General features: G+C 38.1%; 3 protein-coding genes across 7 annotated transcripts in view; 1 reads left to right on the forward strand and 2 right to left on the reverse strand.

The window, feature by feature from the left end:
• Positions 1–6,618, forward strand: part of LOC106871291 (ras-related protein M-Ras) — a 35,954-nt gene extending 29,336 nt beyond the window's left edge. The window contains exons 3-5 of the mRNA XM_014917674.3: positions 109–208; positions 1,273–1,352; positions 5,713–6,618. Of these exons, the coding sequence (XP_014773160.1) occupies positions 109–208; positions 1,273–1,352; positions 5,713–5,782 (250 nt within the window). The 3' untranslated portion in view covers positions 5,783–6,618. The remainder of the gene's footprint in view (positions 1–108; positions 209–1,272; positions 1,353–5,712) is intronic.
• An 8,753-nt stretch (positions 6,619–15,371) lies between these two features.
• LOC106871248 (microfibril-associated glycoprotein 4) lies at positions 15,372–19,578 on the reverse strand. 3 transcript variants are annotated; one of them, XM_089356937.1, is made up of 5 exons: positions 19,356–19,578; positions 17,155–17,476; positions 16,813–16,912; positions 16,189–16,442; positions 15,372–16,006 (listed from the first exon to the last, which is right to left on the reverse strand). In XM_089356937.1, exons 2-5 carry the CDS (start codon positions 17,473–17,475, stop codon positions 15,614–15,616), a joined length of 1,068 nt encoding a protein of 355 aa, XP_089213063.1. In that variant the 5' UTR covers position 17,476; positions 19,356–19,578; the 3' UTR covers positions 15,372–15,613. The 3 variants fall into 3 exon arrangements, with proteins under 3 accessions (XP_089213063.1, XP_014773090.2, XP_089213065.1); XM_014917604.3 differs by having other exon boundaries at positions 19,383–19,574; XM_089356939.1 differs by lacking the exon at positions 19,356–19,578 and having other exon boundaries at positions 17,155–17,580.
• Positions 19,579–23,688: 4,110 nt separating this feature from the next.
• LOC106871256 (BBSome complex member BBS5-like) overlaps positions 23,689–27,500 on the reverse strand; it is a 19,310-nt gene continuing 15,498 nt past the window's right edge. For all 3 annotated transcript variants that reach the window (XM_089356942.1, XM_089356940.1, XM_089356941.1), the window contains exons 10-12: positions 26,739–26,873; positions 26,019–26,102; positions 23,689–25,360 (exon numbers count right to left, since the gene is read on the reverse strand). In XM_089356942.1, coding sequence (XP_089213068.1) covers positions 25,235–25,360; positions 26,019–26,102; positions 26,739–26,873 — 345 coding nt within the window. In that variant the 3' untranslated portion in view covers positions 23,689–25,234. The remainder of the gene's footprint in view (positions 25,361–26,018; positions 26,103–26,738; positions 26,874–27,500) is intronic.

Here is a 27,500-nt window from a genome sequence, read left to right on the forward strand (position 1 = left end):
AAACACTCCCTTTTGAAGCTACTTGTCAAGTTCACTTGTTAACCACCTGTGTTTCTGTTAACCACCTGTGTTTTATTCACTATTTCTGTTTTTCTTTTTTTTTTCTAGAGATTCCTATCCGATGCTTTTAGTTGCCAACAAAGTCGATCTTGTCCATCAACGGAAAATCACTGAAGAACAAGGAAGGGATCTTGCCAACCAGCTCAATGTAAGAGACCTGGCTGTACTATTTATCCAGGCTTACTTGTTTGCACACACACTCTGTCTGTCTGTCTGTCTGTTTGTCTCTCTCTCTCTCTCCTCTCTCTCTCTCTCTTTTACATGCACACACATCATCATCATCATTTAATGTCTCTTTTCTATTCAGGTATGGGTTGGACAGTTTGACAAGAGCTTAGGCTCCAATTGTCTGTTTTGGCTTGGCTTCTATGACCGGATGCCCTTCCTAATGCCAACCACTTTACAGAGTGTACTGGGTGCTTTTTACATGGTACCAGTAGGGTTGCCAAGTAGCTTGCAAGACAACGATCTTTCAACTGAGAGAGAGAGAGAGAGTGTGATATTTAATTAAAAGAAAATTTTTAATTGAGACACCTTTGTTCATTTCTCTCTCCATTTTTCTTCTCTCTTTCTCTATTCTTTCTTTTGAAGGATGTTGACTCAAAACAAAAGATTTTTCCTTATAATTTTCCTGAATGTAAACCTGATACATTCTTTGTGCTACTTTACCTTGTTTTTGTGCTTTATATAATTTTTGCACCACATAAACATATATATATATATATATATATATATATATTGATATCTGTATCTCTGTCTGTTTGTCTACATACACACATTTTCTTTTACATTGTTACATTTAAAAAGATGATCCTATTTGCTATTGATCTCTATGGAATCAGTTATATATACTGGGGTCAATGTAATCATGTCACTCCCTCCCCACCATCTGCTAACTGTGTGTCTATATTATCATTAGATGATGATGATGATGATGATACAATGACCGAGTGCTAGAGACACTGGAACTTGTATTTATGGACCATTGCTGGAATCACCTAACATGCTTAAGCAGGATATTCAACTCCACTTATCTAATAAATCTTTTTTCTTCTTTGGACATGTTAAGTTCTCAACAAACTGAGTCTGTGATCTCATTTCTATTCTTGGCTTCAATTATTTCCATTTCCTAATGAGTTTTTTTTTTTTTTGAATATTGTAATAATTAAACAATTATCATTTATTTAGTTTTTTAATTTCTTTCTTTCTCAGATCCATTACATAGAAACCAGTGCAAAAGACCCACCCCTCAACGTCGATGCAGCATTCCATCAAGTTGTCCGAATTATTCGGTAAGTGACTTCTTTTTGAAGCGAATTTGCAAATATTTGACCAATGTTAACTTGTCTTTATGGTACATCTTACACACCATCCTGAACATCACCATCATCATCATTTAATGTCTGTTTTCCATGTTGGCATGGGTTGGACGGTTTGACAGGAACTGGTAAGACCAGGGGCTGCACCAGGTTCCATTTTCTGTTCTGGCATGCCTTTCCTGCAGCTGGATGCCCTTCCTAGTGCCAACCACTTTACAGAGTGTACTAGATGCTTTTTATGTGGTGCCATCACCAGTGCTTGCCAAAAATCTGCCACCCAACCAAAGAGTGTGTGTGTGTGTGTGTGTGTGTGTGTGTGTGTGTGTGATGGTCTTCCAATCACTAATGCATGTTTTTCAGGACATTGTTGGAGAACTCAGCAAAGACTTGTTAGTGATGCTGGAGATCTGCCTGGCATAGATATAAACAGGATGACCTTTATCAACTGGTCCTGTTTGGACATTGAATGTCGTTCCTGATCTCTGTGTGGGTCTGTAATGGCTATTATCAACAAATTGGGCAAATTTGAGCAAGCTTGACCAGATAACTTGGCATAGAAATAAACCACTGAAATGAAGATTTTATGCCTCTGGAGTCCAGTTCTCACCTAAGTTGGTTTGTCCTCTCCTTCGTCCCTTACTTGGAGACTTAGATGTTCATATTTTAGGTAGAAAACATTTTGATCGACATCTTGAACGTGTCTTTTAATAAAAGCTTTGTCTGTTGGAGCTAGTTTCAGCTGCCTCTTCGGTTGTCTGGGTTCTAGACCTATCTTCTGGACTAGATGGAAAGCCACAGCAGCTAACTTCAACAGGGAATGAGGCTGGAAGCCATCACTTGAAACAAGTTTAAAAGAAAGAGATTCAGTTAACTGGAATTCTTGATTTTATTATCGATGGTCATCAAAATGAAATACATAATTATGCTGGCTTCATTTTACAGGAACTGCTCATATTTCATTTCTGTTGTTGTTTAGCCCTAGGTCAGACCTGATCAAGCACATCTATGATCAAAGATGTTCCAGCCATGACCATCCCTTCGTTTTGTCTGTCTATAGGATTTGATTTAAGGGGAAAATTTAGATGCTTTGCTCTCATTTAAGACTGGAGAGTGTGGTTCAAGAGATGCAGAGGTTCTCTCCCTTGTCATGTATGACTAACTGGAAGAAAACTGCCAAAATGTTTAAACTTACAATTTTTTAAAAATCATTTTCCTAAGACAAGCAATTAATTAACAAGTCGTTATCATCATTGTCGTTTGACATCCACTTTTCTATGTTGGCATGGTTGGATGGGTTTTTTGCAATCTGATAGCCTTCTTGTCACTAAACCTTTAAGTTATCTTTTTATGATAGGGACTTGATGTACCGCTTCTAAAACTGAATTCTTGTATAAGTTAGGACCGATTCCACTGCTTAACTCTACATTAATTTAACACCCTGGATACAAAGAAAATCACAACAAACAATTTTAGGCTGCCTTAATTAAATTTAACCAGCATTCTTATGCAAACTTGATTTTTTTAAATATTAAGGATAATTACAGAGGCATCAAGCTGTTAGATCAGGTTATGAAAGTTACAGAGAGGGTCATAGCCCAACTAATTAGGGAGCGAATCAATTTAGATGAGATGCAGTTTGGGTTCGTGCCAGGTAAAAGCACTACTGATGCCTTATTTCTAGTGAGACAGTTGCAAGAGAAATACCTAGCCAAGGATAAACCTCTGTACCTGGCTTTCGTTGACATGGAGAAAGCCTTTGACAGGGTCCCCCGATCCCTTATCTGGTGGTCAATGAGGAAACTTGGGATAGAAGAATGGCTAGTGAGAGCTGTGCGAGCCATGTACAGAGATGCGGCCAGTAAGGTGAGGGTTGGAAATGAGTACAGCAATGAATTCCGGGTAGAGGTAGGGGTCCACCAAGGTTCCGTCCTCAGCCCCCTATTATTTACCATAGTCCTCCAGGCAATCACAGAGGAGTTCAAGACAGGTTGCCCCTGGGAGCTCCTCTATGCTGATGACCTTGCCCTAATTGCGGAGTCACTATCAGAACTAGAGGAGAAGTTTCAGGTGTGGAAGCAAGGTCTAGAATTGAAGGGCCTTAGAGTCAACCTAGCTAAAACCAAAATCCTAATAAGTAGGAAGGTAGATAAAACACAAACCCCTTCAGGTAGATGGCCCTGCTCAGTATGTAGAAAAGGAGTAGGTAGTAACTCTATAAGATGTACCCGGTGCAAGCTATGGACACATAAGAGGTGCAGCAACATCAAAGGCAGGTTAACTAGCAAGTTAGTTTTTGTTTGTGGCAGATGTTCAGGTGCAATAAAGACTGCAAACAAACAGGAAACAACTTCTATCTCATTCCAGGGTGAAAAACTAGAGGTAGTCGATAGCTTCCGCTATCTGGGCGACCAAGTTAGTAGTGGGGGTGGGTGCGCTGAAAGTGTAGCTGCTAGAATAAGAATAGCCTGGGCAAAGTTTAGAGAGCTCTTACCCCTGCTGGCGACAAAGGGACTCTCACTCAGAGTAAAAGGCAGACTGTATGACGCATGCGTACGAACAACCATGCTACATGGCAGTGAAACATGGGCTGTAACTGCTGAGGACATACGTAAGCTCGCAAGGAATGAAGCCAGTATGCTCCGTTGGATGTGTAATGTCAATGTGAATACCCGTCAGAGTGTAAGTATCTTGAGAGAAAAGCTGAACATTAGAAGCATCAGTTGTGGCGTGCAAGAGAGACGATTGCGCTGGTATGGACATGTGGTGAGAATGGAGGAGGATAGCTGCGTGAAAAAGTGCCACACCCTAACAGTTGAGGGAACCCGTGGAAGAGGTAGGCCCAGGAAGACCTGGGCTGAGGTGGTGAGGCAAGACCTTCGTACATTGGGCCTCACCGAGGCGATGACTACGGACCGAGACCTTTGGAAATGGGCTGTGCGTGAGAAGACCCGGCAAGCCAAGTAAGATCGTTGCCAGTGCCCCTGGACTGGTTCTTGTGCGGGTGGCACATGAGATGCACCATTTTGAGCGTGGCCGTTGCCAGTACCGCCTGACTGGCTCCTGTAGGATTTTCGAGCGAGATCGTTGCCAGTGCCCCTGGACTGGCTTGTGCGGGTGGCACATAAAAGACACCATTTCGAGCGTGGCCGTTTTCGTGCGGGTGACACGTAAAAGCACCCACTACACTCTCTGAGTGGTTGGCGTTAGGAAGGGCATCCAGCTGTAGAAACTCTGCCAAATCAGACTGGAGCCTGGTGTTGCCATCCGGTTTCACCAGTCCTCAGTCAAATCGTCCAACCCATGCTAGCATGGAAAGCGGACGTTAAACGATGATGATGATGATGATGATGAATCTCAGAAATGGTAAGTTATTACTGCTTGGTAATTATTAAGCTGCTCATTCATAATATAATCAGAAAGGAATATTTGTGTGCTGTGATATGATATAAGCTGTGCCTCACATCTCTGCACATCAACAAACAATTCTTCTAATCTTATAACAATTCTTCGCTGCTAAGAAAATTCCTTCTAACAGTGTGGAATTTTTGGTTCAAGAATTTTCATGTTTTTTGTATTCCATTGTCATTGATTGCTTGTGGTACTGAAGTCATTGCTTTAGATTATGTTGTTACCAAATAGATACATACCATGAGTTGGTAGAAATGATTCACCATGAACCAGATGTGTTACAGTATAACTGCAAGTAGAAGGAGAAGAAGAAATGCTATGGTTATGTTGATACCATTATATGACTGGTATTTTCTTGACTGTGTGAAGTGTGATACATTTTTGTCCTTCAGTTCCTCCCTTTATCTGCCAGTATGTTATTTCTTATAGAAGCATTGTCTTTCTTCTCAGAAATCCTGAAACATGTTGTCTAAGAGTTCAGTCTCTCTGCAACCCATTCCACAAAATAAGACTAAGCCCAAGAGGAAACATCGACAGGGTCACTCAACCTGCTAGAAATGGCGCCACATCTCCCTCAATCACACTTTATCGTCTTAAAAAGAAATATTAGTTTCACATTTTGACACAAAGCCAGTAATTTCAGAGTTGGGGGTCAGATAATTTGATGACATTGACCCCTATCTTCAACTAGTATTTATTTTATCGATCCCAAAAGGATGACTTGGCAGAATTTGAACTCAGGATGTAAAGACAGACAAACTGCTGCTAAGTATTTCATCGTAGATCTGGTTGACCATTGCTGATCTATGACTTAACCATTCTCAAATAAGGAACAATAAACAACTGTTTAATTTGCCTTTCTGCATTTTTCAAAAAATTTCTTTTTCCACTGATTTGTTTTTGTTTTTTTTGTTTGATTTTTTAGAGAGCAACCTCCTGATTTTAACCGTGTTCCAAAGCGCAAAGGAAAACGTCAGCGATGTACCATATTATGAAGATTGGTCGATTGGGTTGCAGAAGAATTTGTGGCAAGAAGTGATATGAAGCAAAGATGGTTATCAAACACAGAAACTCACATAATGCAATGGAAAGGGATGGAATTGGTTCTGATAACCATTTATTATATGATAAGGATATCTACTAACAGCACTAACCAAATTATTTTTTCCCTTTGAATAATGGTGATGATGATGATGATGATGGACAATCAGTGACTTACGGGACAATATTCTTGGGATGAACAGGAAAAATACTGTTTTTTTTTTCTATACATGGGTTTACAGATGGACACAAATGCATTTCTTGAGATGCATAGAACTGCAACGACGTTCTATGTACAACATCATCTGAGCCATACACGAAGCATGTGTACTTCGTACTGGCCAGTGTTGCAGTGTTGTTGTGAATGTCTTCAATGAATAACTTAAATTAATTTTACTTTGTGCATAACACACACACACACACACACACGCATGTATATATGTGTGTGTGTGTGTGTGTATATCATATTGCAATAAGAAGCGGTGGTTTGAATTCATTATTACAGCTATATATGTGTGTGTGTGTACATGCACACACCACACATACATAATTGCACACACACATATACACACACGCACACACATACACATAGATACATACAGACATACTTACATGGACATACAGACATATGCATGAATTATTTATACACCCATATCTCTATGTACACATATACATAAACATGTTTACATAAACACACATATGCATTCTCTATTTATCATCTGTGTTTATAATGGGGCAGGGGAATTTTTAATTGATTAATTAAAAAAAGGAATTTTTTTAAACAAAAAAATTGAGTTATCTTACACTGTTTTTCTACATGTCCACATGTTGGGTAAAGTTAATCACACATGAGGGAAGGAAGTATTTTGACCTTCATGTAGGATACATCCATGAATATATATATATATATATATGTATATATATATATATATATATATATATATATATATATATATATATATATATATATATATAAAATATATTTGCCAACTAAATGTGGCTGTCCTATAGAGGATGGTATTATTGTTGTTTTTAGCCCCTTGGTGGGGCTAAAACAACAGTAACACTACCCTCTATAGGACAGCCACATTTAGTTGAGAAATATATTTTATGATTCCGTACTGTTACTGTTTCTTTCTCGCTCAGAGATTTAGTATAATTTATCTCTCTCTTTATATATATGTATATGTATATATGTGTGTGTGTGTGTGTATGAATATCAGGTATTCATTAAAGTACATGCATGCATAAAAACACATGTTGTGATCATCTACAATCATATTGTTGTCATTCACGCATACATACATACAGTCACATATATCCTTACAATCACACACATACACATACACTGTAACACATGAAATTTTATGTACGCATTTATGGAAACAGACAGTCATTTTTCGGCACATACATACATACAAGGATTGCATACACTCATCCACACACACATATGTTGCTTATAACTGCCACAAAAGCTAACAGTTGCACAAGAAGCCATGCAGATCCCTCTGTGGGGAACCAGCTCTCCCCGACAGCTCTCTCTCCTCATAATAATGCCCTTGTCCTCTAGCAGGAAGCTGACCCCAGTTTACCTCCCACGAGGTTCATAGTCCTGCAAATTGCATGGTGACCCCAGTAGAACAGATGGTATGTAAAAAGCACCCAGTTCACGCTGGAAAGGGGTTGGCATTTGGAAGGGTGTCCAGTCATAGGAACTATGTCAAAGCAGGCCTCAGTGGATGGTGAGGCAGTCCTTGGACACACTGGATCCTCTTCAAACCATCCAACCCATGCCAGCATGGAACATGGATGTTAAAGGATGATGATGATCATACATACATACAGGCATACATATATATATACATATATCTATATACATCATCATCATCATCGTTTAACGTCCGCTTTCCATGCCAGCATGGGTTGGACGATTTGACTGAGGGCTGGTGAACCAGATGGCTACACCAGGCTCCAATCTGATTTGACAGAGTTTCTACAACCAGATGCCCTTCCTAACGCCAACCACGGGTGCTTTTACGTGCCACCGGTGCGAAGGCCAGTCAGGTGGTACTGGCAATGCCCACGCGCAAAATGGTATATTTTACGTGCCACAATATATATATATATATATATATAGATATCCATATATATATATATATATATATATATAGATAGATATCCATATATATATATATATATATATATATATATATATATATATATATATATATATATAGATATCCATATATATATATATATAGATATCCATATATATATAGAGATATCCATATATATATATAAAGATATCCATATATATATATATATATATCCATACTGATTTTTGTAAAATTGCTTTCGGCTTTTCTTAGCCATTTTTTTTGGGTTTTGAGAATCGGCGTCTTGAAGCCAAGCAGACGATTTCATAACGAACGCCGGTCTCCATAGCAACTCTCTTTGCGACGTTGATTTCATTACACTCCCTTCACCACGGCTTCATGAAGGAGGGAAGACGGGGAGAGGTGTCACACGAACAGGTGCAAGTGTACGCGTGAACCCTAACACCGTTGCCACCAGCAACAACAGCGATATCGTCGCAAAGGCTTCGGCCTTAAAGAAGAGAAACACCACCACCACCACCACCACCACCACTTCACCGTCAACTTCTACAACGGACGCTTCTCCCACCACCACCACCACAAATTTCACTGAAGCGATTAAGACAGAAAAGAAAGATTCTTAACTTTCACTGCCCAACAAATAAAAAACACGGTTAAACTATAGTAGACAGACAGACAGACAGACAGATAGATAGATAGATAGATAGAAACAGACAGATAGATAGATAGGGAAATAGATAGATAGATAGATAGAGAGAGATAGGGAAATAGATAGATAAATAGATAGATAGATAGATAGATAGATAGAAACAGACAGATGGATAGATAGATAGATAGGGAAATAGATAGATAGAGAGAGAGAGAGAGATAGGGAAATAGATAGATAGATAGATAGATAGATAACGTTCCTTTATTAGCCATACAGGGCTGTACACAGAGGGGACAAATATAATTACTCTTTTACTTGTTTCAGCCTTTAGTCGAGAAAATCGACGCTAGGACCCACTCTTTGGAATCCCAGCACCTATCCCATCGGTCTCCCTTGCCGAACTGCCAAGCCACGGGGACGTAAACACATCAGTATCGGTTGTCAAGTGATGTTGGGGGGACAAACACGGACACACAAACACACATATACGACGGGCCACCTTCAGCCTCCGTCCACCAAACCCACTGACAAGGCCCCGGTCGGCCCGAGGCCACAGCAGAAGACGCCCGCCCAAGGCGCCACGCAGTGGGACCGAACCCGGAACCGTGTGGTTGGCAAGCGAGCCACTTACCACACATCCACTCCTTATATATACATATATATAATGGTGGCAGCTGAGGAAGGAGATGTTTCTGTGGCTTGCTTGTTTGTTGTACCTTGTTTATCTTCTTGTCCATGTTCTTTTGCCACGTCATGTACCCAGTTATGTATCTATATGTACATGTAGATGAAGGTATGTACATACATGTACATATATATGCATATACTCATATATTGTTTGTATCACGACAGAACGCACGCGTTAACCTTTATACAGTAAGTTTTAACTATATATATATAAACATGTGTGTGTGTATGTGCATGGAATGATATTCTTGCTTTTGTTTTCTGTCCCATGTTAGTTTTAATCAAGCAGACATTTGTTACAGCAATTCAGTCCCGTTCACTGATCCATACCTTTGGGTATGTTACAGATCTGTTTTGTTTACTTGAGGACCATACTGCACATTTGTCTGACAGGTGTGACAGTTTGGGCAATCTACTTAAAAGATCACATGTATATGCCTATATGAAGAGGATGTGTGTGTGTATATGTGTTTCCCTATGTGAGAACACATCTTTGTTTGCATGTGCATATGTGTGTAGAGACAACTGCATAAAGAGATAACATACCTATCGTGATTTCATTGTCACATTTCCCCTTCAGAGCATCAATCACAGTCTGTGTTTGGATGAGAGCAAGTTGACTTATATATATATACCAGTACCAGATGTATAAGAAATAAGTACTAGGGTTAATTTGTTAACCCTACTAGGTAGTGCCCCAGCATGACCACATTCACACATATACATGTGTGTGTGTGTGAACTCACTGGAGTTACTGTATGTATTAATTCATAAAACATACCAAAAATGCTTCTCTGCTCTGTTGTTTGTGACCATGTGTGACTTAGTGGCCATATATGTGACTTAGTGGCCACATGTGTGACTTAGTGGCCACATGTGTGTGTTAGTGAGACATGTCTCCATGGATGAATTTTCTATTTTTGCATTTTTGTGTTTCTAGATTTACTGTGGCAAGGTTGCTGTCTGCAACTCTAATTGCTATATATAAACCTGTGTATATACACGGCTGGCTACCAGCCAGTTATTCTATGAATGTGTTTGTACTAATGAAACATCTGGGAAGAATATGTGTGTAGATGTACATAGGAGGTACGGTGTATATACAAATGGGTCTATATTTGTAGATACGGATATAATTAATCTCCCCCCTTTCTCTCTCCATATATATATCCATCTATTTATGTATATATATGTACAAATATATATACATGTATGTGTGTGTTTGTATACGCACACATGCATTCATAACCATTCATTATCGTGTATGTGTATGTGTGTGTGTGTGTGTGTGTGTTCTCGCGCACGTAGGTAGTTCTCTTCTCACGTTAAATACTTTTCTATTCATGAAACATACAATTTCATTTTCAAACCTGACAATCTACCATTCAATTCATCAACACCTTCCCGTCTCGGCCCATTGCTGCCACTCCTATCTCTTTCTAGCGAATATATCAGCCTCGTTGTTATTACTGACGTTTTTTCACGTTTTGTTTCTCCAATAATTATCTCCCCTTATCCGTTCATTTCGATATTGATCTCTCGGTGAATTTTGGGTTACATTTACATTGCTAAGCTTTGTTTCCCTCCCCTTACCCTCATACACACACACTCACACACACATATATATATATGTACGGACGCACGCACACATTGGTCTAACCGATGTTGGTGTTCTTTACGTCTCCGTAAGTTAGCGGTTTGGCACAAGAGACCAATAGAATAAGTACTAGGCTTATAAAGAATAAGTTCTGGGGTCGATTTGTTCAAATAAAGGCGGTGCTCCAGCATGGCCGCAGTCAAATGACTGAAACAAGTAAAAGAATAAAAGAATAAATTAAAATATATATAATAACAATAAAAACAATAAAGGAAATGAGAGCTGTGGACAGAGGCTGAGGGTTTGGATTCTAATAATCCTTTCTGTCAAAGGTAAAAAGACCTGAAATAATGGAGGAAGGGATTGTTGATTATATTGAGCCCAGTACATGACTGGTACTTATTTCATTGACCCTGCAAAAATGAAAGGCAAAATTGACCTTGGCACAATTTGAACTCAGATTGTAAAGGCAGATGAAATGCCACTAAGTATTTTGCCTGGCATGCTAACAATTCTGCCAGCTCCACCACCTTAATAATAATAATAATAATAATAATAATAAAAATAATAATAATGATGATGATGATGATGATGATGACGATGATGACGATGATGATGATGATGATGATGATGATGATGATGATGATGATCTCATTTATTTGCCATTAGGGCAATGGGTGAGGGGGACAATACAGAGACAGACATAAATAACCAATTGTTTTTCTTTTCATATTTACGTTTAGAATGTCTTTTTTTAATTAATATTTTTTTAGTTTAATCTTTGATCATCATTGAATTTTATTCTGGAGGGGGAATGTCATATCAGGCTGGATTTGAACCAGCAGCCTTTATTTCGAAGAGGTTAGTAGTGGGAGAAATGTTAATCTTACATACAGATCAATTGATTGTTTTCAATTGTATTATAAACAGATATGTATATGTATTCGCCGTGATTGACAGCCAGTCAGTGAGAAAATATAAAACAAAGCTTTTGTTATCATAATCAACTCAGCTGCCACAACTTTAATGAAATGGTGGACTGATGGAAGAATGAATTCTTATTTTGATTGTCTTTACTCTCTCAAATGGTTGTTGTTTTCTTAGTCTAATATAAACAGAATGTCCAATCTTTGATTAGAGTTTAATGAATGTTACTGATTTTTTGGGAGAATGAAACCAGCAGAGATGACCAAGTCTAGTTTAAAGTAACAGTCTAACTGCTTTACTTTACTGAGTTTTCTTGTTTGCAAGCGGTCAACCAACTACAACATAAACACTCACTCACTGACCGTCTCTCACATGCTTTCATCTCTTGCTACTAAATTCATATTACAAGAGCCTCAGCTCCTTTGAATCAGCTGATTGCCTACCATTTCTCACCCAGACCCTACCAACACAGCCATTTATTTCTTGCAGGGGTTGCTTGTCTAAATTCAGAGAAGCAGCTCAAAATTTGCAAAAAATAAAGGAATTGTGTGAAAAAGTAACCCAAAATGAAAACCTTTACATTATGAGAATCAACGACAACCTGAATCTCCTTTATCTTCTTGTCCCACCCTCAGTCCATCAGACTCCACACTTTCTTTTGTAGTAAGGCATATGTGTCTTTGAGTCAGTTGGTAGCTTCTCAGGTATTCCAGCCATTGACCACCGTTTGACAGTGCTTTTATCTTTCACATAGCATCTCTTCTATCTTTACATAATTTTTGTCAGACCAGTCACCATTTGAGGAAACCTATTTAGGCAGCAGCTGTTCTGTAGGCTGCTTCATGTAACTATGTCCAAGAAACATGAACTGGACCAGTTGTCAGATGGAGGAGTGTCTGCTAGCACTGTTGGTTGGTTGGTTGGTCCTTTTTGCTATGAGAGCACATTGTACTTTAGGGGTTTTTCACTTGCTTGTAACTCTGTTTGACAAGCAAATTATATGTATCAAAATATGTGATCAGTAAGGCAAATAAATAAGCTTCCCTTGTGGCATGTACACAGCTTATATCTGCAATGTTGTCTCTATGACTAAGTTCACAATCTAACAGACATCAACGATTTGATTGCAAATGCCACCAGCTGTAAAATCATTAAAGGGAATTCTTCTTGAAGCCCAGAGTAGATTTCGCATGTCTTGAAGTATCAAGGACAAGATTTCTACTCCATGACAAATCAAAGAAAATCTATAGAACAATGTCTTCCACTTTTCATCATATCAAATTGAGTTTACAAAGACCTTCTACAATGTGGAAGAGTGGGTTTATGGACCCTGCTCAAAAGATACGAATGCCCAGACAAATGTATGGAAACTGTCAAGCAGTTTTATGACAGCACATCTGTCATGATCTCTTTCTTTGGAGTGGGCTTGCGCTCTCTTACCAGTCACCCATTGTTGAGTAAAACAAGACTACACTTGTTCCAGCTCTATTTCGGTTATTTCTGGATGCTTGCTTGAAAAAAGTAGCAAGTGAACTTAGTCACTGTATATATTTGCACAAGCGTGGGTTGTTGAGTATATCTAGACAAGGATCCATTGTGATATGGATATTTGTGAGCTTCTTTTCACTGATGACTCAGTCCCAGTGACTGATTCTTTAGAAGACATCCAGAAAATTACTCATCCATTCTTGTTTCCATGGCCACTCCCAAGATATGTTGGTAAAACTCCCCCACGAACGAGAAGCAGTTGAGGGAGAGGACAATTTGGCTAGACAAAGAAGTGTGGAGGCATCAGGTTGAGGGTCAGGCCGAAGGTCAAGGAAGTGTTTAAGTACAAGAAGGCCTTCATTGTGTGGGATCATTGTGTACAAAGACTTAATGTTGAGAGTGAACAGAAGTTGAGAGGGGCCAACTGCAGTTAAGTTCTGATCTTTGAGTTTCTTAAAATGTCTTTTGAAGCCTCCTTTAGATATTGCAGACCTTATGGTAAACACGGCATTGAAAGATGTACACAGATATATTGGCAGAATAGTTAGCAGAGGTTCATTTATCATGGGTCCTCAAATGAGATTTGAACCCAGCAAAAAAAAAAGCCATGGTCTGTCACAAACTGTATGGGTATGTCTACATACGAATGTGTGTGTCTATATATAGATATATAAATTCTTTTATTCTTTTATTTATTTCAGTCATTTGACTGTGGCCATGCTGGAGCACCGCCTTTAGTCGAACAAATTGACCACAGGACTTATTCTTTGCAAGCCTAGTATTTATTCTATCGATTTCTTTTGCCAAACCACTAAGTTACGGGGGCATAAACACCAGCATCGCTTGTCAAGCAATGGTGAGAGGACAAACACATCCATACATGTATATATATATATATATATATATATATATATATATATATATATATATATATATATATATATATGATGGGTTTCTTTCAGTTTCCGTCTACCAAATCCACTCACAAGGCTTTGGTCGGCCCAAGGCTATAGTAGAAGACACTTACCCAAGGTGTCACGCAGTGGCTCTGAACCCGGAACCATGTGGTTAGGAAGCAACCTACTTAGCACACAGCCACGATACATACGCGCACACACACACACACACACACACACACACACACACATACTCACACACATATAGATACAAATGTATTATATATACAGTGAAAGAGAGAGAGAGAGAGAGAGAGGTGGGGGAGCAAAAAGCTCCACTTCTGCTACAAAGTTATTCTCAGTTACGAGTGACAGCCAACAAAAAAAATCAAAGAGACTCTCTGTCTGTCTGTCTGTCTCTCTATCTCTCTGTCTCTGTCTGTCTGTCTCTCTCTCTCTGTCTCTCTCTTTCTCTATCTATCTATATATATTCAGCCCTGCATCATACTTAATGTATATACAATGTTGATAGGCCAGATATTATGGTATTCATACTGAGATAACATCTCTTATAGACTTGCTGTGTTAAAAACACAATAAATATCTGAGGGAGGCCAGATTTGATTAGAAGATATATCAACCTCACGAAGGGATGGTTGTATCCAAGGAAATACTGGTTCAATAAGAAGAAGGAAAACGGAGATAAGGAAGTTAATAATTGTTTATTATTAACAAATTGGTCAATTTTGATTCTTACAGCTGTTTCAATTAATACTCAATAATTAATTCTCAATACTGAGAATACTACAGGAGTTACTACTCAGAAATCTAGAATTTTGTATTTGTGAAACTACTGGCACAAAACTGTGGATTGGTGAGTACCTGAGTACCTCAGTATCTCAGTGCCTCCTGTTGTACTTTCAGGTAATAAAAGAATTATGTATATTCTTAGCTTTATATGTCAAGTTCTCTTTCTTTCATTTGTAAAAAGCAAATGTACTTCATTTATATATATATATATATATATATATATAGAGAGAGAGAGAGAGAGAGAGACAGAGATTTGTACATGAAAGGAAAAGACAGCATAGACCCTTGATGAGATTTGAACTTAAGACCTGATCAGCCATGAATGTCCTTTTGATGAAAATATGTTAAAAGAAAAACAAATAAAACCAAAAATTTCAATGACTTTTTAAAAATTTATTTTTGTCTTTGATTCATTTAATCTAAGAAGATATTTCAGTCTGTTTAGTATTTACATTTTATAAATAAAGATTTTAGCTAAACGGATTTGTGATCTTGTGTCTGAATTGTTTGTTGGTTGTGTTTGTTGGTTGTTTTAATTGTTTGTACCTTTATTATGTTTGTGTGTTGGTGGCAAAGAGATTAACTTTCATTGACTATCATGGATTATTGCAATATCACTCGGAATCTGAAGCTTTGAGGGACATTGTTGTATGGGTCACTTCTATAAACAGCCCATTAGATGACCATCCAACTGGTTTAGAAAGTGGGTAGAACTCCTTGTAAGTTCCCATGGGTAGATTCAAATTGACAGATGCACATCCGGGCCCGAACCACCAAGCTGAACGGGAATCGAGGGCACAGCCATATTCGTCTTTGTCAGGAGTTGCAAATGGTTGTCCCCTGAGGTCTTGCTTCTCGTCTTCAGGCTGGAATCCATTACTCAAACTGCTGTCTTTAGGTTTGAAATCTTCAAAGTTCATTCGAAAGAGATCTTCTTCAGAAGAAACAGTGAAATGAGTGTATATAATTTCAAAGTCTCCAGCTTTAATCACAAGGTCGTATTTGTCCTGGCAAATAAAATGAATATCATCAGAGATTCTTCGATACATTTATGTCAAATGTCACCGACATCTACGTGCAAACAAAACACACACACACATATATTGATTCACACACACACACACACACACACAAATATATATTGTTTTTTGATAATACATCTAAAGAAAACAAAGCTTGAAGTGCTTACTTGGCTTGTGATGGCATGGAGTAAATCATTACCCAGCCAATAATCACAGTCTTTGTCACCAAAGCCAAGTTGGTAATCTTGCCATCCACGGAAGAAATCTTCCCTTTCACAAGTCCTGTCAGTTCTCTTTTGGAAGAGCATGTATCCACCCAGTGACATTTGGCAGTAGACTTTCACTGTTTTATCCATGTCTATTGGTTGAATTTCATACATTCCATCTTCGTGAGCACCATTTAGGTAGACTTCTCGACAATCTGCAAGAAATTTCAATACAAACAGTACAAGGTTCAGGCAAACCCCCACACCTCAAAAAAACCCCAAAAGTACAAAGCAAATATACGACATGTGTTTCTTTCTATGGTGCCAGTTTGGGGGGGGGGGGTGATGAAAGTGGTTTCAGGGATGACAATGATGATGATGATGATGATGATGATGATGATGATGATGATGATAATGATCTTTGGAAGAATGTGACCTTGAAATCCCAGCCCAATAAAATCAATCCTCAAATTTACATTGCTTTGGCTATTTTTTTAGGGGCCACTGTAAAAGAACTCTCTGCTGTTTCTCTGGCCAATCCCAGGATCTCTCAGAGAGAGAAACAATACACTATGGTCTGCTTACCTTTATAGCGTCTGTCACAGAACTCTCCGGTAAAACCCTCACGGCAAATACATCGGGTTCGAACCCAGTCTCCCCCATTTTTGCATGGGTTGGGCCCTTTCTGTCAAAGAAATAAAATCACTATTACAGGCATGCAGGATGGAGAGAGTTGGGATTTTGTGACATGGGAAGAATGGCAAAGAGTTATTCCTGATATAGAAAGAATGTTAGAACCATCCTTGATGATTGACTGTTTCTCTATCAGTGATCACAAACAATATATAATCAATAGTCAATCAGTCTTTTAAGCAATCATTTATTGTTTTTACTCTCAAATAAATGCAAGAATTTAACTCCACTTACCATTTCAAAGTAGGTACAGTTGGGTTTTTGCTTCAAGAGTGAACATTGCCCGTTTGCTCTCCATTGGTTCAATGTGCAACGACCACCTTTGCGGTTTCCATGAAGGCAAAAGTTAACAGACATGCAGAGATCGTGGTTCATGCAGACATAGGCACATTCCGCCTTTGTATCGGCATGTTGTCTTTGAATCGCTTGATTTGGGAATTCATAATTCCTGATACATTCGGGAATGGATTTCAGGATTTCGCTTTGTTGTTCATATGTTGCAGCACCAAAATGAAAAGACACCAGCAACACAAAATAAAGAGTGTAGGCAATCATTCTGAAGAGAGAAGAAGAAGAAGAAGACATAAATTTTAACAGGGTCACATTTATAAGAATCCATTTCTTTTGGTTAGAGTTGCTGTTATTTCCAGAGCACTTCTCATTGAAACTCTCAATAGCAACAACTACCATACCTGTGTGTGTGTGTGTGTGTGTGTGTGTGTGTGTGTGTGTGTGTGTGTGTGTGTGTGTGTGGCTGTTGAATGGAGGCAATTATTTTAAGGCGAGTTGAGGTGGTGAGATGGCAGAACCATTAACACACCAGGCAAAATGCTTGACAGCATTTCATCTGTCTTAACATTCTGATTTTGAATTCTGTTGAGATTGACTTTGGCTTTCATTCTTTCAGGGTTGATAAAATATCAATAAATATCAGTTGAATACTGGGTGTCATTGTAACTGACTTACTCCTCCCCTCAAAAATTGCTGGCTTTGTGATAAAATTTGAAACCAATATTCTAAAACAAGTTTAAGAATAACAATGGAACATTTAATGATGGTAGTGGTGGTGGGGGAAGTAACTCAGTACTGTGAGCACATGCCCCACCCCACGCATACATACATACATACATACATACATACATACATACATACATACATACATACAGATATATATATATATATATATATATATATATATATATATATATACATATGTTGTTGTACTTGGGGATGGTCATATTGCCAGTTTAGCCAATAAAAACACACGCACTGTATATTTGGTGTTAATTTTTTTTTTTTTTTTTTCAGCTTTATATTACATTAATCTTAATCTTAATCTTATTTCGGCCAGAGTTCTTTCGTCACACTTCTGTGACCTCATCAGTGGTCCTTTGTTTCCTTCTTTCTTATGTGTGTCTCACCTTGCTAACTATCAGCCATTTTGTATTTTGTATTCCTATTGTATGTGTCTACACATAAAAAATCTTGCAAAACAAATATGTATATATACAAATATGTATGTATATATATATATTACTGATATAAGACATAATATGTCATATGTGTTTGTAGATTGTTATAATTGTCCTTTTAGTAAATAAACAAGTAAATTGACATAATATAATGTCTGCAAGTTGATGAATACCACCTATTAATCCTCTCCATTTTCTTATTGCTGTATATATATGATGATATATATATATATATATATATATAAACAAATGAAAAAATGGATTGTAAATAAGCAACAGATAAAAAATGTATATAAGACACAGAGGCTCTGTAATTCTTCACCAGAATGGTAAAACTCAGTTTTGCACCTTTATTGATAAGACTGAGGGTCTTCCCATTTTGGTGGTGCCTGCAAAAGACGCAGAGAATCAGGTCTCAAGCAAGCAAAACAAAACAACACAAAGCGGACATATGAAAGTAAAAAAATATGTAATTTAAGACAATGACAAAGATGAAACAAGTAAAATGACGGCCTTGCAGGTGAAAGGCATCAGTGGTTAGGGTTAGGGTTAGACAACATAGAAAGAGAGAGAAAGATTGATAACAATGGCACTCTTCTATTTTTGTTTCTATATCTTCTGGAGGAGTTACCTCAGTTCTATATATTATTATTATTATTCAGGTCACTGCTTGGAATTGAACTCAGAATCTTGGGGTTAGTAGCCTGCGCTCTTAACCACTATGCCATATGCCATCAAATGTAAATAATGTACATAATTCCTCATCTCTTAAATATAGAACTGTGGTAATTATTTTGTCAACCTTGAAAGGATGAAAGGCAAAGCTGACCTCAGCAGAATTTGAACTCAGAACATAGAAACAGATGAAATGCCACAAAGCATTTTGCCTGGCATGCTAGCCATTCTGCTAGCTGGCCACCCTTAAATACATGAATATTAATGAGATATAACGATTACACTTACCTTGTATATATTTAGTTGAGAACTCACCTGGTGTTCCCAACGGGGAAGTTTGATTCTTCAGCTGGTCAATATTATTTATTCTATGAGTAAGCCTTGGTTTCAAAAGTTGATGCTGGACGTTATCTCTCCACTTTAGCCGGGTTAAAGATGGAAATGAACCTCAAAAGCCACACAACAGCAATAAACTCTCCCAGTTGAACAGGAAGCAAGAATGAGCCTGACTAATGAATTAATACATGAACAACCTGTTACCACGCCGAAACATCATCATGGACTCTTCCAATGGGTTTTCTCCATGGATTTTACTAAAAGAAATTCCTTATATTTCAGACCCCTAAAATTTATTCTAAAAGTTTTTTTATAGTATTGTTTGTTAGTTTTTTTCTTTCAGTTTTAAAATTATTTGATTTCTTCTTCCATTGTTCCATTGTTCCCTAATAACAAAGTGGATTCTTCCTTGCAAAGCCTCAGTCAAACTCAGCTGACAGAATGTCATCGCATCCGTCAAGTCAGAGATTAAGGCAAATCCTTTGTTTTTACATGTCCGGCTGGATTTGATAAGTACTCCCCGTCCAACCTCCCACCTCCTACACTGGTCAAGAGGAAAATGGAAAAAAAAAGTCCAACAAAAGGATAACAAAATTTATATGAATTGATGCTACTGCTGCTGCTGTTGATGATGATGATGATGATGATGATGATGATGATGATGATGATGATGATGATGATGATGATGATGATGATGATGATGTTGATAATAATGATGATGATGGTAGTGATGGTGATGATGATGATGATAATTAAAATTAATGATGAGGGTGGTGGTGATGATGATGATAGAGATGATGATGATGGTGATGATGATGTTGATGCCACCCCTGCCACTGCTGCTGCTGCCACCACCACCACCATCGTCACTGCTGCTGTTGATGATAACGATGACGATGACAATGATAATTATGATGATGGTGATGATGATGGTGGTGGTGGTGGTGGTGGTGGTGGTGGTGGTTAAGTGTTGGTGTTGTTGGGGGTGATAGAGATGAAAATAGAATGGAGATTTTGATGACAATGACCATGACAACGATGATGATGATGATGGAAGTGAAAGAAGAAAGATCAATTACTTCAAATCTCTGACTAAATTTAGAAATTGTTTTCTTTCTGAAGGCACACACAATTATATCTAATTAAGAACGCCCCACCCCCTCCCTCGTCTGTGTGTGTCTATGTGATTGTTTCTTTATATACATTAACACACACACACACACACACACACACACATACATACATACACACACGTGCATACATGTACACAGACATACATGCATACATACATACATACATGCATACATGTACACAGACACATATGCATACATACATACATACATGCACACATACATACACACATGCACACATACATACATACATACATACATACAACAAAACACTCCTAAAAACCAATGATTTTTAAGGGTTGGTCCTTTTGGATGAGTGGAATTAGACCAAGACCCAGCTGCAGCCTTTAGGACCAAGGATCCATTCTACATGGGTTGCTGGTCAGGAATAAAGTGCCTGTACCAATGTCTCCACTTTTCATGGCTTTATTCAAATTAAATGGATTTTCTCTGGTCAAATTTCTCACTTTTTCTGGGAAATCCCTTCCTGTCTCCTCACAACATCTTTGTACATCTTCTTTAATCTTTCTTTTTTCTCAGGATCCTTCCATTTAATGCCCTCCATACATTTATCACATGACCAGCCTTTTCTCTGCTACACAACATTTCATTCCTCTTTCTGCATTTCTCCTCTTATTCCCCAACACTTCCTTCTTTTCTTTGCACATCATACAATCAGCCTTTTTGCTCAAAGAAAGAACCCCTTTTGCACCAGCAGATGTAAAAACCTTTTTGAAAGGTTGTTTTCCATTCCTTTCTTACTCTGAAGCACTCATCCCTGCTGTTAATTGATGCCCCGAGTAATGAAAGCTGCCAGAATTTTCTAGGAAACCTTCTGGACAGTTAAATGAATTTATTACATAGCTGTTCTAACTCTTCCTCCCCCTCCTCTGCATGTATGTGTATGTGTGTGTACATTTGTGTGTATAAAACAAATGAAAAGCTGTTATACATCAACACAGCCCCTTGCCACCCACCTACAGTTTTAAAAACCTTGCAAAGAGAATTAGTAGAAAGATTTTGAAACTTTCCTCAAAGAATGATTCTTTGATACAGTGGCCCCATTACAACAAGGCTTTGGCAGCCAGCAGCTTTAAAGACTGCACCACTATTATGCCCAACACTAACACCTGCAAGAGAAAGTGCTACCAAAATGTCTTCTGGTTTGAATCCTATTCTCACTGAGTATGAAAACTTGCATGGGAAGAGGCGTTCCTTAGAATAGTAGATAAGCATTTTACTTCGGATCATAGGTATAGGAAATTATTCAGTAGACATAACTTGTTCAGCTATGCACTTACTATCAAAAACAAGTTAGTGAATATGCCAAGACCCTGGGCAGAGACAGGATGCTCATGTAGAGTTTACAGTGAGTGCCCAGTGAATGGTCAATGCAAAACGGAAGCCATGGTCTATGAAGCAAAGGTGGTGTTGTCCAAAAACAATGAAACTACATACATACAGAAATATGTTGGAGCAATGGAGACCCCCTTTAAGGCTTGGCTGAATAATCACAGCTCCTTGTTTAGAATCCAAAAGAGGTGCAATGTTACAACACTAACCAGCTATATATATATATATATATATATATATATATATGTATGTATGTATATGTATATATATATGATGATTAAAAGAGGAAGCATTGTCATAGAAAATCAATTGAAAACTTCTGAAATGACTTGTGACAGTATCTAAATGGAAGCAAGCCACCAAGCTTTGATTGGTGGAAAAGAAAGTCATTCTAAAAAATTCACACCTTCTGGGTTCTTTCCTGAACAAAAAAAGCGAAATATTTGGATGCTGACCTCATGAGTGGTGGCGGTGGTAGTGATGATGATGATGGTGAGGAGGAGGAGAAGGAGGGGGATACATTGATGCGTATGCATTTACATATTTTTGTTGCCAGATGCAATCTAAAGTAGGAAGTAGATGCAAATGAGAAGTTTAGTTTGCGTATCAGCTCAGTGAAAATTCACTTTGACAGATTATTATTATTATTATTATTATTATTATTATTATAGTTACTCTTATTATTATTGTTATTGTTATTATTATTATTATTATTATTATTATTATTATTATTATTATTATTATTGTTGTTATTATTATCATTCAGCAGTCAATATTTACTTATTCTGAACTGAAAGTAATAACTGCTTAATAATGCATAATAAAAGCCTGGACATGATTGATTTCTACAGAAACAAAATCTATAAACCTGACAGCAGGGGTGGGAGGGGTGGGGGAGGAGGATGGGGGGGGGGTCTCATATCTTTTATCTTTGACTCGTTTCAGTCATTACACTGTGGACATGCTGGAGCAATGCATCGAAGAATTTTTAGTCAAATAAATTGACCCAAACACTTTTTTTTAAAGTCTGGTACTTATGCTATCGGTCCCTTTTGTTGAACTGCTGAGACATGGGGATGTGAACAAACCAACACTGGTTGTCAAGCAGTGGTGGGAAACAGACACAGACAAAAAACCTTCGTCCCACCATATATAGATATATAAATGTATGTGTATGTATATATGTATATATATACATATATACATACACTGGCTCTTGTGCGGGTGGCACATAAAAGACACCATTTTGAGCGTGGCCGTTGCCAGTACCACCTGATTGGTCTTCGTGCGGGTGACACGTAAAAGCACCCACTACACTCTCTGAGTGGTTGGCATTAGGAAGGGCATCCAGCTGTAGAAACTCTGCCAAATTAGATTGGAGCCTGGTGTAGCCATCCGGTTTCACCAGTCCTCAGTCAAATCGTCCAACCCATGCTAACATGGAAAGCGGACGTTAAACGATGATGATGATGATGATGATGATGATGATGATGATGATGATGATGATGATATATATATATATACATTAATCAAAGAACATACTGAGTATGTCTACCTGCTGGAAATAACAGTCAAAACTCTTATTTAAACCAAGAAAAAAATAGCACTTATAACTACAGAAATCAACTGTCCATGAGCAAATGGGTCAAGAAAATCATTCAACATACCTATATAGCATCCAGCTATATATTTTCTAGCATTTGGACTCATGTGGACTTGTTTCTGGACTGGCATTATAGCCTTACATTCCTCAGCTCACCACCATAACAACAACAGTAACAATAACAATAATAAAACGCATATAATATTTTAGAATAAAAATAAAATTTATTTCCAGCTATTACAGTAATATTTACAAAGCTATATTTAATAATTTGATGTGCATATTATGTTTCTGAAACGTGTAACCATTGGAGTATCTGAGTTATTTATCACAACTGGTCTTTACAATTGCCTTATATTTGATATGGGTTTGCACTGCTGACCAAAGAGCTAATGGTTCACAATACCACTTATGGTCCACTTCTACACTGTTCATAGTAAGTATTTTTTATTGTCACTGCCTCAATATAGCAAACTGTCAATTGGTACTATGAGGAGGTTCAGTTATTGCTAGAGGAATTGTAGCAAACAGCCAAAGCACCATATAATTCATATTTCTATTACATACAAAGACCTTCAACATTAAGGGGAAAGAAATAGCAAGTGTAGCACTGAGGCTTTACCCAAGGGAATCCATAATGTGAATGTGTAAAGCTTTGGTTTCTATTAGAGAGAGAAGAAACCTATCACTGCATCGGCTTTCTGTGAGTTGCCCTTGGCTCTGCTCCTTGTTGGACACTACTGTGTAATGGACAAGTATTTCATAAGGCTGGATTGCGAGTTTGTTTCCTTCTTTGGAAATGAGAAACCACTGCAGTGTTATCTTCTCCAAGAAATCATAAAATCAATGGGGACATCAGAGTTCAGTCTCTGCCAATGTTGTGGGACATTCAAAGGTATGAAACTTTACCTGATGATGCTTTTAATGATGTGACAGCATTAGTTTTGTGACACCATCAATGTTACACAATCAATGATGTGACATCACCATTGATAGTCAAATTTTGGCACAAGGTCAGCAATTTGAGGGCAAGGGGAAAGGGTTGATTGATACTATTGACTGCAGTACTTGGCTGGTCCTTTATTTTATTGACCTTGAAAGGATGAAAAGCAAAGTTGACCTCACCAGCATTTGAACTCAGAACATAAAACACCAGAGGAAACGCCACTATGTATCTTGTCTGATGTGTTAATGATTCTGCCAAATCTCAATAACGTGGCACCATTTACGGCGTCTCTGGGTGGAGTGAAGTTAAATGAAAGGTTTTTCATTGCTGTTTCAGTCCCAGATATTCATAGTATAATATATAGCATACAGTGTAATATATATATATATATATTATGTATGTTTCTCTCTCATTTTGTGTGTGTTTATGTGTGTGTGTGTGTGTGTGTGTGTGAGAAAAAAATGAGTTCAAAAAGAACAATTCAAAGAGAGAAAAAATGATTTCTAATAAAGATTCATCATAGTCATAAGAATCAGCCAGAACAAGTAATAAGGATATGAAAATAATATTTGAGGAGTTTCATTATAAACCATAAACAAGTATCAAAAAACAGAGAATCAGAAAGTAATGGTGCAAATGACTTTGGCTGAACGGATTTAACTGTACTCTCCACCATGGATTGAGTGCTCTTTCTACCATTCATTATCACCAATAACACACACAGAGTGAGAGAGAAACATAGATAATAACACATGAGTATTTGTATCTACAAGGGTTTTATAGAAAAACTAAAAGAAAGTCAGGCCAGAACATTCCACAGACTTTTAAGGGAGACATTTTCTGGTAATTTCTCAATGGCTAAGGATAAATAGTCAGAGAACACTGGCTCATGGTCCCGGATCTTGCAGCAATCAGCAAAGTAGGCCTTCAAATAAAAAAGAAGCATAAAGATTAGTATTAATCAATTATTTTTTGCTGGAAACATTTGAAATAAAGTAGTTGTATGCTGTCAGCTTAATATGGCAGTCTCATGAAGGGAATAATACTACTGCTATTTAGCCATAGGAAGCAGCACCGCTTCCTGTCGGCCTTGACACATTTCATGTGTCCTTATGTTTAGAAGGGGGAGACAAGCACCCCCACTTAGCTAAGCCTCCATCCAGAGACATGTTTTTGAGTCTTTGCTCGTCATCAGTCTGGAGTAGCAAAGGCCTGCTAGTTGGAGATGTTTGTCAAGCTCTCGTAAACATGGGTCAATGCCAGTGCCGCCTGACTGGCTCCCCGTGCTGGTGACATTTAAAAAACACCATTCAAGCGTGGGTCAATGCCAGTGCTGCCTGACTGACCCTCATGCTGGTGGAATGTAAAAAGCACCCACTACTCTTGGAGTAGTTGGTGTTAGGAAGGGCATCCAGCTGTAGAAACATTGCCAGATCAGATTGGAGCCTGACGCAGCCTACTGGCTTGCCAGTCCCCAGTCAAACCATCCAACCCATGCCAGCATGGAAAACGGACATTAAAAGATGATGTAGAACTGTAATATAGTTGGACATTGAAGGATATTTTTAACAAGAGATACTTACTGCAAAAGCATCGCTAGTGCCATCTTCCTCAATTTCAACATCATCCACGACATCTTGGAGAACCTGTGGTGGATCTTTCGAAGTCTTCCAAACAGAAGAAAATAATAAAAAACAAACAAAATGGATGAAAATGTATTTTGAGTGAAGATTTAATGGTAAACTATAATCCTCCTAAATGTGACAGTGAATGCCAATTGCCAAAAACGATAGGCCACAATACTATATACACACATGGAGGTTCTTCTACAACAAAGTGACAACTGTTTCACTTAGATATAGAAACTTCTATATCTTCTGGAGGAGTTACCTCAATCCTATAAAGATTACCAAAAAGGAAGTAGATTGATAAGTTTATTTTTTGAATCTGTGGAAGACACACGAGATGTCCAAATATCGTTCAGTTGATAACAATGGCCTACTGCCATTATTATTATTAATATTAATAAGGTGACAAGCTGGCAGAATTGTTAGCACTCTGGACGAAATGCTTAGCGGTATTTTACCTATCGCTATGTTCTGAGTTCAAATTCTACCGAAAACAGTTAAAACTGTGGCCATCAGAAATACAATGAACAAAATATTATTGTTGCCAATGAAGTTTAATGTTGACCAGTTTTGATATTCAATAATAAATGTGGTTGGTAAGTTTAAAGTTCAAAAGAGTTGAGAAGGATGGAATCATATTCGAAGAATCTGAATAAATTATGAGACTGTGCATACCTTCTCTTTCACTTCATACTGCACACCAAACTCAGGATCAGCACGATAGACTTGCAACAGACTTAATATCTCTTTGCATACGTCTTCCAGTTTCTCTTTGGGGTCAATACGAAATCCAAGAATGTAGCTGCCACTCTGTAAAAAGATCAACAAGACAAACCCTTGAGGTTGATAAGGTGAATGGTTGGAGCAAAACATTTGAGGTCCATTGATGACAAATTCAGTTTTTTTTATCTTTTATCTTTTACTTGCTTCAGTGACTGGTCTGTGGGGAGGCGGGGGGGACACAATATGAGTGATGACACAATATGAGTGATGACGAGATGAGAGACAAGTGGATTAGGTGTGTGGGAGGAGGTGAGGCAAGACCAGGAACAGAGGCCAGTGTATTAATAGTAATAAAGCAGGCAAAAAAGACAGTCAGGCATGTGTGTGTGTGTGTGTGTGTAACAGCAGCACTGTGCCAAATGTTTGGAACAGTTCTTCGTTGTGTGCTTCACCTGAACTTTGCAGTTCTTGGATGGAGCTGAAGTATTCCTGGCCTGAAGAGAGGGACCAGTGTTTGTGAAGCAGTCTTTCTTATGATGTGTGAGGGTGTGGGGTGTGTGGGTGAGCTCACAGGAGGAAATCTTCAATGACAGGGAAAGCCAGAACAGTTGAAACAATTTCTAGCATCGAATTGGAGAAATGTGAATGGTTGCCATATTTAATGTTTGGGTTTGACATTTTTGAATTTATGATACGTCTATGGCTGAAATCCCT

The sequence above is a fragment of the Octopus bimaculoides genome, chromosome 9 (assembly GCF_046866305.1).
Source record: "Octopus bimaculoides isolate indiv1 chromosome 9, ASM4686630v1, whole genome shotgun sequence".
Lineage (NCBI taxonomy): Eukaryota > Metazoa > Mollusca > Cephalopoda > Octopoda > Octopodidae > Octopus > Octopus bimaculoides.